General features: G+C 42.2%; 1 protein-coding gene across 2 annotated transcripts in view; it reads right to left on the minus strand.

Moving 5' to 3' along the window:
- The window catches only part of TCN2 (transcobalamin 2), a 112,206-nt gene that overhangs the window by 77,150 nt on the left and 15,958 nt on the right, over positions 1 to 19,098 (minus strand). Inside the window, exons 2-4 of one of the 2 annotated variants that reach the window (XM_069214458.1) lie at positions 14,988 to 15,055; positions 1,485 to 1,671; positions 719 to 873 (exon numbers count right to left, since the gene is read on the minus strand). In XM_069214458.1, coding sequence (XP_069070559.1) covers positions 719 to 873; positions 1,485 to 1,671; positions 14,988 to 15,054 — 409 coding nt within the window. In that variant the 5' untranslated portion in view covers position 15,055. Of the gene's footprint in view, positions 1 to 718; positions 874 to 1,484; positions 1,675 to 14,987; positions 15,056 to 19,098 lie in introns of both variants that reach the window. The other variant, XM_069214457.1, reaches the window with a different exon arrangement.

Here is a 19,098-nt window from a genome sequence, read left to right on the forward strand (position 1 = left end):
GAGTCAAAGAAGTACTCTTGTGAGTGGCCGAATAGTGTGCATTCCCTGCATATGGAATGTCCCAAATGAGGAATAACCCCAAACATGTTACACAAAGGAGGGTGGAAGAAGGATTTACCCAACAACTACTGAAGCTCCAACATAAAGGGGGTTGTGCTGTTGCTTTTGATTATCGTATGTCATTGCATTATATAGTTAGAAATAAAATACTTATTTTTTCATTCAAAACCAAGTGTTTGACTGAACATTCATTTTATTGCTCATACTGTTTTCACTTTCAGACATGAGTCTGTTCACTGGCCTTTATCTATATTCTGCCCAAGGGAGCCTTGACTGTTAGACTACAGCTACCACTGAGAGTCAAGGGCAGAAAGGGTACTTGGCCCTGTTGCCCAGGATCCATAGCAGATCGGGCCCTGGGACAGAAAGAGTAAAACACCTCAATTACCTCCATTGGGCTCAGTAGACCTTGCGTCCCCCTTAACCCTCTGAAAGTGGATCTTACAGCCAGGCCCCAGGACATCAGGAAAAAAAGGCCTCATCCTGCACGGTTGGGCCCAGTGGCCCTCTGAAAGGTGTTCTGACAGTACTTATTTCATGTGCAATGTACACATTATGCACTGTCTTCACTCATTTCCACATTGTACACTGTGTAAACTCATTCAGCCTCACCATGCACTCATTCCCTTTTACACTGTTTTTAGCCCAAACCCTTTACCTATATGTTTCTTTTCCTCATGCAGCTTGTGCTTCAGGCGGGTGACCAGTTTTCTCATTTCCTCGGTTTCAAGGTCCTCGCAGGAGGCCCTGAGGGAAAGGAGATACAGGGCAAGCTGGCCTGTACTGGCTTCTGTCTGGGTTTTCATGTCTATGCTGTCAACAGAGGAAAGAGACGACAAAACCTTCATCATGAGCGACAATGTTCAGAAAAATATGATTTCTAGAAATCTCCACTACAGTGATGCAAAACAACTGATTGAAAGAGAAGATCATAGAAATATAGAAAAAGTAATGTAACCATAACTGTCCATCACACACATTTACAGTTCTACAAAGTACACTGCATTAAATTTAACTGGGCTTATTAAAGCTAGAACTTTTATCACTCTCTTTCAAGCAATTTAAATTGACCCAAATCAGTAGTGATCGAAAGCCTTTGTGCGAACTTCACAGTTGTTTGGAATGATCTTAGCTGACTTATTTGAGGGACACAATCACTGTCCATGATGTACTCGACTGTGTTTGTGGGCATGGGAAGGTTCCAATAAACAGGACCAAGCGTGAAAAACAAGGTGTGTGTATGAGCTGCCTGAACAGCTACTTCCCCTTTTGGTGACTGCATTAGAAATGCGCTATCCATGGTGCAAAATTCTCTTTACGTATGTTGTCAGAGTACAACAGATTGTGTATCTGTGTATGCAACAAGGAAATCTAGGAATTATCCACCCAAAACAAATATTTTTGTGCACCATCTATCACTGTACCTGCTTGCACTGGGCTGGAAGGCCAACTTAAGCCTTTGCAAGTACTGGCTCTCTTTCTCCAGGTTGTGCTCCTTGGACAGGCGCAGACCAACATAGACACTTGGATTTGGACTTTTGGATGCATCCTCAGTTGCCCTCAGTAGCTTCAAGTTCAGCGACTTGATCAAACGATTATGTATTGCTGGGACTTCTTCAAGCAAATGAAGGAAGAGAAAAGAGAATAAATAATCCTACAAACCATCATGAACCAAGGTACACCACATTTGGGAAAGTATGAAAGGGACAATGTTGAGAGCGTGAGAATCAACAGTTTAATTTAAATTTACAAAAACTTAGGATACAAATGAGTGAAAAAACATTTAAGCAACAGTTAACAAGCAAATGGGAACAGGACACTGGCTAAAGGGGTAAGAGAAAATCCAATATGTATCATGCTCAACTTTCCCTATACCTAGATAGAATATCAAGGTTTAACTGAAATCCAAAAAGAACTACTTTCGCAAATCTTTTTGCCTATATTTTTTCAATATAAAATCTTTTCTGAACGTTTGCTTATTTCACCAGATATTTTATACATAAATTCTGGACGTTTTGTCAGAAGTTAACAATGAAAACCCACAGATGTATAACCAAAAAGAGGTAAATACCCATTACAAAATGAAACCCTCAGGTGTACATGAGGACAGACCTTCTTCGTATCCAGCGAGGACTTTCTCCAAGTCAGCTTTATTAAGCAGATCTGTTTGTGTACCACAAATGTGGTCACATGCTCTATGTAAAAGCTATGACACTAAGCCTTGTTAATAACAGTTTAAATGTTTTCATAAAAACAACTGTGCATTTAATGGTGCAGCTACATGAAGGCCCTCGGTACAGGTTGTTGGACAATATTGGAAGAACAAACACCAAGGTTCTGCTCCTGGTAATACAGCAGACTAGCTGATGCTGTGGGTCTCATTGATGTCCATTTGATCTACGTCACACAATCATCAATGGGGGTCCAATTGACTACAAAGTTATACTCCTTTGCAGTTTGCAAATGTTTAATTTATGATACTTTAGAGGCACTTAAATGAAGCCTAGGCAAACCAAAGTGCTGTTTTTTTTTCAAAACTGAAGTTCTTTCAGTAAGGGAGTAGCAAACTAACTCTTTTGTCTCTTGTATTTATGACCTTTTGGTGCAAGGACAGGCAAGGTCAGTCCAGGTAGAAGTTGGAACTGAACAAGATGCTAATGTGGAAGGTCATCATCGCTGGCTCAGAAACACAACAGATATCTTTTACTGTAGCATGTTTAACCTACACCAAATAAAGGTCGGGAAGTGTCAACTTCCCACACTCTACAGGAAGAGAGTTTCGACGTCAGGGCTTATGAGCAGATGGACTTGCAAACTACCATGTTCGTTATGGACAACAGCACCCTAGAGGATTATGACCATCTTTTGCAGCCAAACGGACACCATCATTCACACAGTTAGTGTAAACAGACACAGACCAGCCACACATGAAAATTGGAATGGGACCACTTTTCTGGGAACGTGAGTAGACTTAACCAGGGAGAGCAGTACGGAGTCTTCCTAATTGTAAAAAGCCATATAACCATGGATAATAATTCAGCCAATATAACCCTAAGAACTCCAGACTATGATGGTAGCAGTAACCAACCTCAATAAAGTTGGGTTTTCGCTGGATGTACACTCCTAGTAGTGCCTAGTTGTATTAATGAACACCACAGTAAAATGTGGAGCACCACCAACATACGTGTAGATTGTTCCTAGAGGCAAAACATAGGGCAAGCAATAAAAAAACAATAGGATAAGCCAGCCCATATTTTTCAATCGATGACAACATTATTTCAATCATTACTTTAATCACCTTACTGTTTATTGAGGAAAGAGATGTTCAAAATAATTGTTACCCTTTATTTCATTACAAAAATGTATTTCTCAGATTACTTTACTCTGCATTAGATTATAAATGGCATTAATTACTACAACCTGCATGAGAGTACAGAAGGGTTCATTTGTCCTTCATTGGATAACAGCAGGGTACTATTTGGTTTACCCATAAACTGAATACTGGAGGATGCTATTCTGATTAATGTTCATTAAATTACGGAAATAAACGTTTATTTTTACTTTCCACTTTACTGGATTAAGAAAAAATACTTTAACTGCTTTACTTTACCATCAATTATAGAAGCAGATTATTCTGTTTATTTTTACAAGTAATAACTTTATCATTAACTGGGTCACAGAAGATTACTTGGATTTTTTCCTCTGTTTGATTACTGGAGTAATATGACTGAGGAAGGAAATTACTTCAGTCACTTTTTCTTGTATTACATTATATTTATGGGATAAACTGATCCATTATTTCACTCTGGACTAAACAACAGAAGAGAGCTAATTAGACTACTTTACCAGAGGAGATCAGAGATGTCACCTTATAGCTTTCATCACTATACCCGTGTTACACAGAGATAAGGTGCTCTGCTTTTACAAACACTGCCTGAATGTGTGCTTCTTCAGGGAACAATTTATGAAACATTGATTTGCATGAAAAACGAGTGGTGTGCCACGCTTACACCAATATGCCCTATTGCATAAAGCAATGCAGTACAAATGGATGCATTGTTTGCTGTTGGAAAAAATCTGGAAGCATTTTGTCGCTTTCTGTCCCATTTGTCACTGATGTAATACTCCCCCAGTGGTTCTAATAAGTAAACTGGTTTTACACAGCACAGAACTGTAGTTGTTTGTTCATAGTCTTTACTAAAAGATTTAGGTAAACCTGCAGCTTTTTAAACTACCCATTTTTTAGGAATCTGATTTGTGGCCTAGCACCTGGAAATCAGATTTGAGGACGAGGAAGGGTGAAAGGCTCCAAATAAACTGTGGCTATGGAGGGTAAGCATCCACCTTTCTTGTCTCCTCGTAGAAGATACCAGGGCCATTTGCAACTATTATAATTAGGATTAGACAAACTGGTTTTGAGATGCATCTGTTAACTAGCAGACTAATACCACATCACTAGCAAAGCACTATGGAAATGTCTTGAAAGTTTATTCCATTGTTGTGGGGTGATAGAGAACCCGGCAGCAAGATGGCCACTGCTTAGTAAGGCTCTGCCATCAGACGTTATAATCCACACGCTATCCGTGGTGGAAGGGGCTAAATACACAGGCACAGCCCTGCCATCATACCCAAAGCGGAGGTGCTACTGATGATGCGTAAATTCTGACTAAATTGCACCTGGAGCAGGAGACGCCGACCAAACTCACTGTGGTCTGATCTGCGGCCCAGTGCGCTGCCTGAGCCTCTCCCCCCCCCACTGAGGCGGCCTTGAATGGGAGAGAGCCGATCCATGGTACGAAGATCTGCAGCACTCTTGGAGTGGCCCGGGGCTGCAACTCCCCCTTGCCTTATGAGGGCCACACCCAAACAGACAGGGTGAACAGAGGTGGCCGCGATCACGCTGCTGTTTCTGGTGTGTGGGTCCCCACGTGTGGGAACCGTGGCGCTCGCTGGGCCAGGAGCGGGGGATGGGAGCGGCCTGCGAGTGGACTGAGGTTCTGAGCTGGGGAGGCCCTGCGAATTGAGAAGAGGGACGCTGCAGGGACCGTGGAGCGTGCGCCCACAGCTCTAACATCCAAGCCCTAAGCTAAACATGAGGTGGAATGGGAGCACTGACCGGCTGCGACCTGCAGCGCAGCAGCTAGCCTTCCTGCCCATCCTTGGGGTGATGCAGGAAGACAGCCTACGACTGCTGCACAGGAAGACACTAAGCTCGCGGAAAGGCCCAAAAGGTAGGCTTGGTGGGCCATACAGCGAGGATGCCGAGAGAGGCGTGCAGGGCGGAGGCATCAAACCCTGTATTAAGGATCCTCATGTGAAGCGGACATGATGGCCCATGGACGAGCTTGACATCGGGGGTGCACAACAAACAGGCCTAAGAAACACATGAGGCCCTTGGTCCAGGCTGTGGTCTGGGCAAAGCTGGAAGCCCGAATCACGGGGCTGAGACTGCTACCAGCGGGAGTCGCCCTTGGAGTGGTGTGCGGCCACTGCCTCTAGGCCTAGCTGTGGACCACATGGGGTCCGAACTGCGGGCCTTGCAAGCAACAGGCATAGACTTGGCCCCCCAACTCCGCCTAAGACATTAGGCCTGTTTGTGCCCACATCACAATTCTGCTGGTGCTGGGGTGAGACTGGGCCCATGCAGAGTCAGTCATTACCTGCTAAGCCTACATGCACACTAACAAATTTGAGTACAGCAGGGGGCCTGAGGGCGGTGCACTTGACCCACCAGAAACCCCTCTGACCTGCACTAGGGCCCACTGGGCGCTCCCAGTGGTTGTGTCTGCTTGTGCTCCCTTACCCCCAGAAGCAGAGTTGGGGAGAGGTGGAACCCAACGTGCAACTTCCCTACCGGACTGGACGACATGGGAAAGCTGGAGGCGCGTCAGACTAAACTGGCATTCGAGGGAAAATGATGAGCACAACACACAAACCAGGATAAAGGAACAGAGGCTCCTCCAGAGCAGCCCCGTGATGCATCCACACAGGTTGTAGACATTAAAGAGATACTAGTGGATTGAAGAACAGCATTTGCGCCATTGATGCCAAAATCGACCTCCTGGCGAGTAGCATTGACCGAATAAAGGAGTGGACAAGCACGAGGATTTCAGACCCGTGCCTCTGATGTAGAAAACACACAAACTGCTGCCGGGGGACATTTATTATGAACTGACAAAATCCAGGTGGGCATCAAGCTGAAGAACGAGGACTTGGAAGCATTCTCCTGGCGCAACAACCTCTGCATCATTTGAATAACTGAATCGACAGCCATTAATAAAATGTAAGACTAAATTGAGAGAATGCGGTATATGCTCCTTGAGGATGCCCTGTCAACGGTCCTCATTGTGAAGCAGGCCCACCGCTCACTAGGACCGCGCCTTCCTCCAGGTGCACTGGCAAGACCTATAATCGCTAGACACCTCAACTCTAGAGACCTTGACACGATCCTGAGGCTGGCTTTCGAGGCCGCACCATCCAATACCATGGCAACAATGTCTCTTTCTACCCCAATTTCACACTAGCATTATAGGTGGCCCACAGGGAGTTCTTGCCAATCAAAATGTATTCAATTGTTGTTTGAAAATGGTTAATTAAAGATATTTATATTGAACAAAAGCTCTGCCCACCAGATAACTTACTGCAGATGAGACACATGCCACTAGTTTATTGTTATTGTATTTATATAGCGCTTACTACCCCTGATGAGGCGACAAAACACTTTTCGGCGAGTAGCCGGCTACTCTGGAACCCAAGAGGAATTAGTGGTGGATTAGAATAGGGAAATATGAGTACAGTATTAGTAGGAGTTAATTTGAGTGGAGGATATGCAAGTTTGTTAGTTGGATTGACTAGAGCAGGGAGTTTATAGTAATAGGATGAGGCTTGGGATAAATAAAGGAGAGATGGAGGAGGGAGGAGTCTGTGGCAAGGGAGATCATAGTAGCAGAAGGGGTTTTGGATGAGTCAAAGGTGAGATAAATGAGGGAGAATTTAGTAGGGTTGTTTGGGAGGTCATAGTATTAAACTGATGTTTGGGGTGAGCTAGATGCAGTAGAGGATTGAAAGCTTAGGCAGGGTTATTTTGGAGATCAAAGTAGAGGATGGGTTTGGGATGATTCAGAGTGGGGATGGACGATAGATTGATAGAGACATAGGGTGATGGGGAGACAGAGTGAAGGTTACGAGAGAGTACATTTAATTGTAATTTATTGAAATATTTGTATTTATTTATTATTTATTAGAATTTCTTTTTTCTCTAGTACAGTAGGACTAGAGTAATAAATAGATATGTAAATACATAGTAAGGGGATGTATTTGCAAAGGAATATGATAATGGGTGTTATAATATGAGAAGTAAAGTTGTATAAACACAGACTTTCCAGATTTGTAATATTTGATGTTAATTAATAAGTGTACTTCTCGAACATTCATTTATCTTTCCTCAATTTTTCAACAGTGAAATGCTTGCTGTTAAATAGTAAAAATAACATTTGCTCATTGCGATCTTAAAAAGAAAGCAGGGATTCATAAGTATCTAAGATAAAAGCTTACCCAGGAGCTATGCAATGACTTATGAACATGTTAAGCATATAATAATATACACATATATATTTTTTACACACACATATAAATATATTTAACATTGAGTAAATATACATTTGCTAAACAGGCCTAAAGAGTAAGTGTATAGTTTATTATGAAATAATAACTATACATATTTCTTAAAGAACTATACATATCTAGAATATACACACAATCAGATTATAAATATTTATCAACACAGGCATATGGAGTGCATTGCTGTTTGGATATGGTGGTTATGAAGGAAAGAGCCAACTCTTGAGTAGTCTTCTGAAGACAAGATAGTTATCTGTGGATCTTATATCTGGGGGTAATTTATTCCATAGTTTGGCTGCTTGAACAGAGCTCCATTGTCTTTTTCTTGTATGGTGGAGTTTTAAGGCGGGGTGCCATTCTTGAGCGGAGGTTTCTTTGCTGAATGTATTTGGTTTATTTTGTTTCTGATAAAAAGCAGTCCTGTTCCATGTATAGCTTTGTCGGTGATACAAAGCAGCTTGAAGGTGGATCTTCTGGCAACCAGTAAGCAGTGTAGTGCTCTCAAGGCAGATAGTGCAAGAGAGGTAGCTGCCTGCACCTTGTGTGGAAACCTGAGGTGGGGAAGGATGCGTTGCAGAGTCTGCAAGGTGATGAAGCTTGATCGTGCTACTTTGTCATCTTGGGCAGTCATTGTCAACTTGGAGTCCATGGTAATTCCAAGGTTTTTAACTTCCTTGGATACTGGAGGAGGTGGTCCCAGATCGTCATGCCAGTCGTACAGTGGGTCATATTTTTTTCAGTCGCCACATGCAAGTATTTCCGTTTTGGAAGCATTCAATTTGAGATGGCTCCAAGTCATCCACTGATCAACGGCTCTGAGGCAACTGAAGATTTATGAGTTTACAATGTCTATAGGGCTTTCCAATGTAAGTAGTATTTGTGTGTCATCTTCATAGTTGTAGCATGTAAGTTGAAAATCATTGATCAATTCTGGTAATTACATCATGTGGATACTGAAAAGCATAGATGAAATGAGTGATCCTTTGGGGTACTCTGCTTTTGTGAGGTAGGGTTTGGATGAGAAGGGGGAGAATAGATAATACTGGTTCTGTTTTGAAGGTAGGATGTAATCCAGTCGAGATCAGTCCCTTCTATGCTGGCTTTGTGGGGTCTTTGAATTAGGGTGTCACGGACAAAAGGTATCAAAAGGCAACTGAGAGGTCCAAGAGAAGTAGTGCAGCAACTCCATTGCGGTCGACTGTTTTTTTTTTTTTAGATCATCCCAGATTGCTATGAGTGCTGATTTAGTGCCTCTTCCTGGGCGGAATCCAGTTTGGTATTCAAAGTATAGAGTTGTCTTCAATGAATTGTGACATCTGGGCGAATGCTGCTCTTTCTATCAGTTTGCCCAGGAAAGGTCAATTTATAATTGGTCTGTAGTTGTTGGGGTCATGCAGGTTTAGATTTGTTTTCTTTAATAAAGGTCATATGTACGCCTTTTTCAGGTCATCAGGAAAAGTTCCTGTAGTTAAAGAGTTACTGATGATTCTTCTTACAGGTGTGGCAGCAGAAGTAGATAAAATAATGTTCTTGGAGATGTGTGATGGACAAGGGTCAGAAGGGAAGCTGGAAGGCCTGCTTGTTTTGACTAAATCCATAAATTCACCTTGTGATATTTGTTTGAAGGAGAGCAGAGGATAGGTTGGTTTACTCTTGGAGGGGATTTTAGGAAATACGTTGGTGCTGATGGTTTTCTTCTGTTTTAAATAGGAGTCCGATGTGTCTGCCTTGGTTGTGTAATGATTTGCCAGTTTGTTTGTGAAATCTTGAGTAGTGGGATGACTTCCTTCCATGCATTTAGTTTTTCAAAATTCATTGAGAATTTTATAAAATTCTTTAGTTGCAGAATTAGTATTTTGAATTCTGTCCGAGTAGTACCTTTTATAGCTTTTATGATTGATAATTTGTATATTCTGTTAAGTTTGTGAAGCTGAAGTTTGTCTTGAATGTTGTTTGTTTTATGCCAGGTCCGTTTCAGCCTTCTGATTTGTTGCTTTATCTTTTTAAGTTCTGTGTTTCTCCAAGGTGTGGGTTTTCTTTTGTCCTGTTTAGTTTTTGAGTGGTATTATGATATCGAAAGCTTCCTGTAGCCACTCAAAGTTTTGGAACAGAATTTATTGTGTCTAGATGTGAATTGGCTGTTAGCTGTGTTTCTATGTCATCAAAATTGGGTTTGCTCTATGGTCGATAGATGCATGTATGTAAGGTGCTATGGGGTGTGTTGATTTGAGGTGTTTTATGTCAAAGTTACCAAATGGTGGTCTGACCATGTGACAGGCGTGATGCTTTGAATGGTTGCCAGATCAGGGTTTGCAAAAATGACCTCTTGGATGTGTTCAGTGATGACTGTGGAATTGTGTACAATCTGATGTAGGTTCAATGTGACTTGGCCAGTGGTGATAGCTTTTGAATGAGGCATATTGGGTTTGTCAAACCAAATGTTTAGGTCCCCAAGAGTGCGTAGGTTTGAGTATAATGTTATAAGGTTTGAGACTGTGTCTAGAAAATCATCTGAGAATGTTGAATTGTTAGGTGGAGGTCTGTAAAGGTGGAGAAAGTTACAGGAGAAAGTTGGTGTAGGGTTGCATCTGGTGAGGAGGACCTCACAACCTTGTATGGAAATGTTGTATGTTTTACTGAGATTTATTGCTGGTTTGAATATAATAGCTAGTCCACCTCCTCTTTTGCCTATACGGTTTTGTGTGATGGTTTGATAGGGAGGAGGAAAGGCTTCATGCAACACTGGGGCCAAGTCATCTCCCAACCATGATTCCGTTACGAATAGTAAGTCAAGTTATGTGTCAATGAGCAGGTCCCAGATGTGGTGCTTGTTTTTTAGAGTGATCAAGCATTTATGAACAGGCAGTTCAGAAAATGTGTGTTTGTGGCAGTGTCATTTTGTTTTGGAGGATGGTGAGCAGTATATTTTGAGCTTGTAGCAGGTGTGTTAGCTGTGATAATTGTATGAGGGTCGCAATAGGCCTGTTTTTCTACTTAGTGTTCCTCCTCCAGCAGGTTTAGGAGGCATTTTGATGGGCCTTTGTGTGTTGGTGGTGGCCTTGGTAGCTAAGACTGACATGGTGAGTGTAGTTTTTTTGTTGAGCAGCCTTATAGTGTAATAGGCAAGGGGATGCGAATTTGTTAGAAGTGGCATGTTGTTTATTTTGTTTCCGTCTGCTTAGTGTGGAAGGAGTATGGGATGGGGTGGTGGAGGAGCATGTGGATCATAATGTAAGGCTCTAAACTGCATTGGATGGGAGGCAAGTGAATGAATGTTGCTGTGTTGGGGTGCTTCTGGTAGAGGTTTGTAAAGAGTGTGACTCCAGGTGTAAGGTCAGGATTTGTATTATTTTTGTAGTCATGAGGGTGGGAGTGGGTGTTGCGGAAAGCATGAAAGTGTGTTATATTGATGTGCTGCTGTGTGTGGTTTGCTTTGATTTTGTTGAATAGTGAGAGGATATATTGACTTAGTGGTTTTCTGTGAAGGATTTGTATGTGAGTTAGTGCTGGTGAGTGGAATTAGAATATTACAGGGGGTGTTGATGTGTTTTGGAGAAGAGTGTATGAGGCATGTAAGGGGGGATGGACTAGAGTTAGGGGTGTTTGTGTTAGTTTTGATCACTGGAACAGGTAATATGTGTGGAGGAGTAGAGTGTAAGGACTGTATGGTTGTGTGTAATTGGTGAAGAGAGGGGGAGGGTGTTTGTGGATGGTGTGTTGGAAGGCTGGGTTTAGGTACTGTCATGATAAAAAGGGGATCTGACAGGAGCAAATAGAAGATAGTGCTGTTGGTTTACATGAACAGGGATTGTGCATGTCTGGATGGCTGAAGGAAATGTATAATGTGGGTTTGTGTTGTGTGGGGGATGGTAGGATGTGTTAGTGGGAATGGACAGAGTTGTGTTTGGTGTGAGAATGAAGGTGTCTTAATGTTGTAGTTGTGGTGGATTTGTGCAAGGTGTGGTATGTGAAGTTTTGTGCTGGTTGATGAGACATTGCAATCTGTATGAAGTCTGATTGTGGTGCATGAGTTGGATGCCTTTGCTGATATTGTGTTTGTATGCTGGTGGATGTAGAAGTAATAAGATCCTTTCTGGTAAATGGAAAATTGGGCAGCCTTTCTGGCCCTAGGACAGACCAGGCGCAAACAGGCAACTGCCCTTGTCCTCTCTGCCCCTAGCCTTGACATCCGAGCTCAGACCCCCTAAGCCCTCGGCTTAATTAGCCATATTGGCCATTAGAAACCTAGTCCTAACCAATCAGATATGTAACCCTAAACCCTAGAGCCAATGATAGACCTAACCCTATTAACCGATCACACCCCTAATCCTGACTATCAATCACAACTGTAACCCAAAGCCTCAGTCAATAGGAACTCCAGCCCAAGTACCAATCGCAAAAGTAACCCTAAAACCACGGACCAATAGGAATCCCAACCCTACTACCAATCACAATAGAAGCCCTAAAACCACGTACCAATAGGAATCCCAACCCTACTACTAATCACACTACAAGCCCTAAAACCACAGACCAAAAGGGAATCCCAGCCCTACTACCAATCAGATCACAAACCCTAATCCTTAAACCAATAGACATACTACTACCAGCAACCAATCACAACAACATATGCAACAACCAATAGAAACTTATATAAGGGCCAAGTTAACTTAAGCCCAAGCCCCTATTGAAGGGAGGAGGAGGGTGCTGCTCTATTCAGAATCTCCTTGGATACAGAGGGGCAGAATCCACACTTCCAGGATAGCAGAGTCTACTTTCCAGGTAAGGGACAGATTGAAAAGCACTGAAATACTGCTTGTTGCACACACAGATATTTGGCTTTTTCAAGGCAAAAACAAGTGGTGCAGTCACTTTCTAAACACATTTTAAATCACAGGAGCAGATTAAGCAGTCTCCTACATACACTCTGGTTAGCCACTGAGGTGTATGTAGCCTTTTTTTAAAGAGGGAGGGGGGACCTTTCTTTAAGCAGTTGTTTGCAACAAACTAGGAGGGAAATTTCAAACAGACACCGATAAAAAAAACAGCAGTTTAAAAAGAACAAGCTGGCTGAAACACAGGGGGCCTACAGTAAACAGGCACAGGAAGCAGTACAAACACTTTTTAACAAATAACTATTTTATGCACCAGAACTGCTATTAAAGCATCTCGCAATATTAAGCTTTGTGAAAAGTTCACAAAGGTAAAAACAAAATCTATCTAAATTTAAAACGATGGAAAATGACCATTATTTATCAGTACATGCAGATTTTGGTGCTTAAATAGATTTTGGTGCAGTAAGTACCAAAATCCTCATGTCATTCCTGAAAATCTTGTAATTCAGTGGTATTTACCCAGAGATTTTTGGATTCACCAGGTGGTATAAATACCACACCAATTTCTGGGCTGCTCCTAATGAGGTTCCACGTCCAAACCTGCACATAGCACCCAATCACAGAAAAAAGTTAAGTTACGTTTCATGCAATAAATGTGTGCACCTGTGTAGGAGAGTGTGCACCACACAGTCAAAGAGAGGTGGGTGTGCTCACCACCCATGTAAGTGTGTACCACAGGCATTCCTGTTTATTTTTTAGGGGGGAGGCGTGGGCACCATGGATCTCACATGTGTAGGCAAGTTCTCAGACTGCTGACAATCAGAAAGAGCCCCAACTACCTCAAAGCCTAGGGAGAGGGGTAGCAGGAGCAAATCCCATGAGCACGGCCCCAGCAGCAAGGACTTGATTTGCAGAGGGAACCACAGCCAGTTTATAGGTGGATTAAAGCTTCTTTCCCCTTTTAGTGGATCCTAGAGGATCTCTGGGGCCCTTCAGGTTTTCTCCTAAAGTGTCTGATCTGGAAAAGTTCCAAGTAATGGACATGCAGTACATCCTTTGAAAGCCTTTTTGCTCAAGCGAATGTCTGTAATGAGAATGGATGCAGGAGTAATTGGGATTTTTCTTCTTTGAACTGAAGCTGTGCACTTCAGTTCAGAATTACAGAAGTAGCTTATTGCCTCATTGAAATAGGAGGATGAGCACCCTGCTCTGCCTAGGCCACTGTAAGTCTCCTTAGAAGTGCCATGTTTTCCCTGTCCTAGAAATACGGTCACACTGTTGTCCCAGTAATTCCGGAGGCAGTGAAATAAGGGCAAATACAAGTTTTGGGGGGTTAACACATGGGAATCATGTTTCTCTGCTTATTCCGACATGTCTTTCCGCATCCGAAATCTCCATGTGAAACACCACAACTTGTCTGATGGGGAAGGTAACTCCTGTTACTGGCCTTATCGCCATTACAAGGCCACTCGTAATGAGAGCTTAATTTTACTCTACAGAGGGAGTTATGGCTTCAGGGAATATATATGTGTATATTATATATATATATATATATATATATATATATATATATATATATGAAAATACTTTACTACTAATGTTGTCTTAGGAAATAATGTGCATAGGCTGCATTAGAAAACCGATTTTTCATTGCTGGCATCGTGTCTTACATAAGTAATTCTCATTAACACCCTCTGGAAAAAAAAGAGAGGTCGGACTGGCCTGTAGGGGGACTGGTCTAAGAGATAATGGTATGGAATTTGATTTGGCAGTTTGCGTTGATTTCTCTGATATTACCTACAGCAAGCACAAGTATGAGCAGTATTGCATACCTTGCAAAACACCTATACAGCTTGTCTTTGCAAGTTCAGAACTGCCCTGATTTGCAAATGTGGGACACTTTTGGAGCCATTTCATTCACAGAAGGGGCCACGTTTATTTTAGTACCCGGACCTATTTTCTGTCTCACTCCGACCCTAACAACAACTGTCTGTTCATACAAGTGTTCCGAAACGTGATATACTATCTTCGAGGTGGTAGCAAGACAGTAAGTAGAATGTTGTGCTCATGATACGCACTGACGGACAAATGTGAATTAAGCCCCTGTATTCGGAATGCTGATGGAACCAGGGTTCAGTACATCCCACACAGCTTAGGTAGGGCGTAATTGGTTACAATTTCCATTTTTTGACCCCACACAATAGTAGATAGTAAGTACACGGTTGTTTCATTCTAATACTTTTCAGAACCAAGTACAAGACCTCAACTAACAAACAAGGAAAGATGTACCAATCAGTGTGAAATAGCCCCTGTCTGGTCAGTGAGCCCCAATTTTACCAGTTCTCTGGTGCCGCCTGCTGTCCCATGAGTCCAGGATCAGGTAAAATTCACCAGGAGGGGCAAATAAATGTTTGCCACCCATCAGTGGTGTCCTCGTCACTGAAGAAAAAACACACACAGAAGTACTGAACTCACCAAAAAGCTCTACTGGAACCAGGAGGATCAGTGCAAATAGCATCCGTCTGAGCCACCACGATGCCATACTGCAGATTCAAGAAGAAAAAGAAAACATAGGGAATCAAAACCATAGTGAGTAAAAACTATGAAACCCAACAGTGATGGAACAGAACATGATTTATCCAGGTACGCCTTATTTAGATGCATGGAGCTTCAAGAAGTTCGGATTCTTTTTTATTCACTCAAGAAGAGCAATGCTGGTTAGCACTGTTAATAATGCACGCCTGATAGGGGTACATTTATGCCCCTATTTGTAAACCCTTTCAATATGAAATGACTTGTATTTTTATCAAGAACATCTGAAGCCATTGACTAATGCAATCACCCTGCGTGGGAACAGTTTTGCAGGCAATGAGTACACGTTATGGTCTTGCAGAGGTGTTGGTGGGCTCGACTCCAGAGTGTGCTGTGAGTATCATACCTGTTTTCTGATTGGAGGAGATATGGCTTCTCCAAAGAGTAGCTCAAGAGCTACTGGTAGCTCTACAGCTATTTATGAATAGCTCTCCTTTGTGCAGGCCACTTTGCTAAATTAGAAGCTCTTGCTTGATCAAGTCAACATGCGTATACCAAAATTGAGAGTCTTTATTCAATATGAAAATATGCGTGTTTTCAGAACTCATAAGCTAATCTTTGAGTGATAAATCATTTGACATAGGGAAGACATAATTAACATCTTTACTTATTTGAGTGATAAACCCTGTGACATAGGGGAGACCTCTAAATAACATTATTAACTTGGTGCCAGTGGCATTGCAGCTATGGTTTTTATGTAACCCATGTAGAGTTACTCCTCTTTGACAAAGCCTTTTTACATTACAGATAGAAGCATGCTCGATGCACTAAAGGTGCTCACTAATGTGATCACTGCTAGTAATATTGTATATGCTGGCCAGTAATGTGGTCACTATTACAAAACGAATAATGTTAGTACCTCGGAATTATTTTCATTGCATATAAGTAGCTCTTATTGCAAAAATGGTTGGAGACCCCTGGATTAGATACTGGTCCGTTATGGCATAAAGACGGATGTTGGAGGTTAAAATGGACTCCGTCATGGTAGCAGGGGCTTAAGAAAATGTTGATTTTGTGATGCCAGGTGTTTGGAAGAAGAATTGTTGCAAGGTTAGGGATTAGAAGGCTGTATTGTTATTACATCCGTGGTACTGACATTAACAGTTTTACTAATGCCTGGTACTAGTGAGGGAGTGAAGAAAGGCACAACACGTCCTGGAAGTATTTTTCTGCTATTTCTGGGCACATGGAAGACAGCAATGTAATGTCCATAGGAGGGGGTGCCTCATGAAGGCTGATGTTTTATGATTACCCTGAAGGCTAGAAATCCATGGATGACACAATCATGTTTAGCTAGTATGTTCCAGAGTTTACCTGCTTCTGCAGGGAAAGATGTGCAGACTATGAGTTTAGCAAAACTGCGGGCCTTCTATTCTTAAAACACTTCAATTATTAATTTATGAAGTTGGGGTTCAGAAAATCTGATCCAGCTACTTTGTTGTGTTTGGACGCACGCTCTTCCAATGGTTTGCACCTTCATGGATCCAATACATTCTTAATTTACTTGTTGATTTCTGAAGCTGTATCCTTCAGTGGCTTGAGTCACATCACTCAAGGTGGACCCCACAGAGGTTTAATTTACAGAGTGGGTTGCACCTCACCGCTTCTAGGTGGATCTCAGAGACTTCTAATTTACTGAGTGGTTCTGTGAAGCTGCCTTTTCAGTGGGCTGCTTGGAGGTGGACCACAAATTCTTAATTTGCTTGGTGGATTCTTGGAAGCCCTATCTTCTAGTGGGTTACCCCTTACAGGGTCTATGCAAGCCCTATAGATCCTAAATTTACAGAGTGGGTTGGGAAAAAGTGTTTCCAGGGATTCAGCCTTTCCACTTTTAGGTGGACTTCACAAATTCCTATTTACTGGTGATTTTGGGAAGCTGTGGCTGTTACACGTTGCTGCGTCTAGACAGACCCTTTAGATTCTTGTCTGTGTGTGGTTTCTGAAGCTGCATTTTCAAGTGATTTAAAGCAGAGAAATGCTATGATTTTGCAATCGTCCTGTACCAGGGAACCAACATCATCCCTGGGATACACCCTTCCTAAGCTGTGATTCTCTAGACTACCAATGGCTCCTCAGGAGGGCTTTCATCAAATGTAATCCACATTAAGTAATGAATGGCAATCCAGCATGACCCAGCCAAGGACGTCCATTACTAGATGAAAGCTCTGTGTCTCATCCCAGAGTTCTGTATTCCTCTTCCTTTCCCACTTCAGAGAAAGATCTTTACGTATTAGTTCTCCTCCTCAATATTCTACCCACCACCTCCTTCTACAACCATCCTCGTCTTCTCCTATTGTACCTCCAACCTGCGCTGCCTTGTAACTTTACACTCAAACCTCTCTACCTCGCACTCAAATTTTACAACTGCTACTTCCTTACCTGTTAGCCATGTATTCTTCTAAGAAAACATTCCTCTCACAAGTGTTCTCTCATCCATACTGTCCTTCTCAATTTGCCACTTGTCTCCTCCGTACCCGACCTCCCACCCAAGCTTTCTTTCCATCAACACTCAGACCATTCTTCTCTCCAATACCGCCCGCTCCTCCAAAACCTCCTACTCATCCAACACTCCACTCCTGATGCTAAAAACATCCCGTGAAGAACAGCCCAGTTTATTAACGTATACACAAATCAAATGTTGCCCATTTAAAGCGTAAAAACAAGTGCAAGAAAAAGAGCAAAGATGCTACGGATTACGGATTCAGGTTGCTTGCATGCTCTTAGTCTGTTCCCATAGGTAGATTTAACCAGGTTTAGTAGCTCCATCCGGAATTCTGAGTACCAATCGCTCGCCTACATTAAGTGCCCCTATCAACACGTGACATCTTCTCTGAATGAGTGTGGTGGACTCAATCTGGCGAACAAGAGAAATAAAAAAAAATGATCATGCAAATGAAGGCATCCGGAGCACCTGATCTATATGGGATCACCAATGCTATGCTGAAATTTTGAGTGGACTGGTGGTCCATTTTTCTAATAACTGCATTTAATGTTTCTAAAGTCGAGGATGCTTTTACTTGAAGATTTAAGTATCGATTGTCCAGGTTTCAAAAATATAAGGTGATAACTTATTTCCCAGCTATTTCATTGCTTAATTTTAATTGGTCAAATTTTTGCTACAGTTATCCTTGCACAAGGTTAGCCTGGGTCGATGAGAACTCTACTCACTCTGCCCCAAAAGACAGGGTGCAATGATCACACCACCAAGACGTGGTCAAGGTAAGAGATTAATTCAGTCTGCATCATACTAAGCTACCACAGTAGAGCTCCAGCTTCTCCTGCATCTCAACTAAAACTACCCACACATTTGAACAGTAACATTCTACGCATAGAATCAGCAACATTCCAAGACAAAACATCATCACAGGACATTACACAGTGTTCAGGCAATCCAAATTAATTCATGATCAAGTTAACATTTTGTTTGCTGTGGTGAACAAGTGCTGTAATCATTCAAAAAGGCAGGCGTGCTGGTGGCATACTCAGGTTTTTGTATTGCCTTCAAGAAGCTAGGGAGCTTATTATGAAATATTGTTCCATTCAGGTACCTAAGGATTGACTGAGTGTTGTGCTTCTATTTGCACTCAGGTTCATGGCTGGCATTGTGACTACACAATCCTGACTAAGCTTAGTGTGACGGTCTAAGGCAAGGGGGTGTATTGGCATTCTTGCAGTTTATGCTCTTTGCTTGTGGTCTGATTTATTGAATTAACACTAGGCACTCATACCATACTACAATCGTCAAAGAGGCAGCTAGCATTTTGCTGATGATCCTGCCCTATTAAATGTCTCTGATCTCAAAGAGCAGCTTCATTTATTATTCACATAGCGCAGGACCAAGTGTCATGATCTTTGAGCGACCAGCATGATCTAAAACCTTTTCATGGAAAATCATTAACATTTCTGATGAAAAGATTAACCAGTACAAATATCTAGGTTAGCCCTTGGCTTTGGAAAAAACCCATCTTGTCCTCTGTCATCTACTTCTGTGAAT

The sequence above is a fragment of the Pleurodeles waltl genome, chromosome 11, assembly GCF_031143425.1.
Source record: "Pleurodeles waltl isolate 20211129_DDA chromosome 11, aPleWal1.hap1.20221129, whole genome shotgun sequence".
Lineage (NCBI taxonomy): Eukaryota > Metazoa > Chordata > Amphibia > Caudata > Salamandridae > Pleurodeles > Pleurodeles waltl.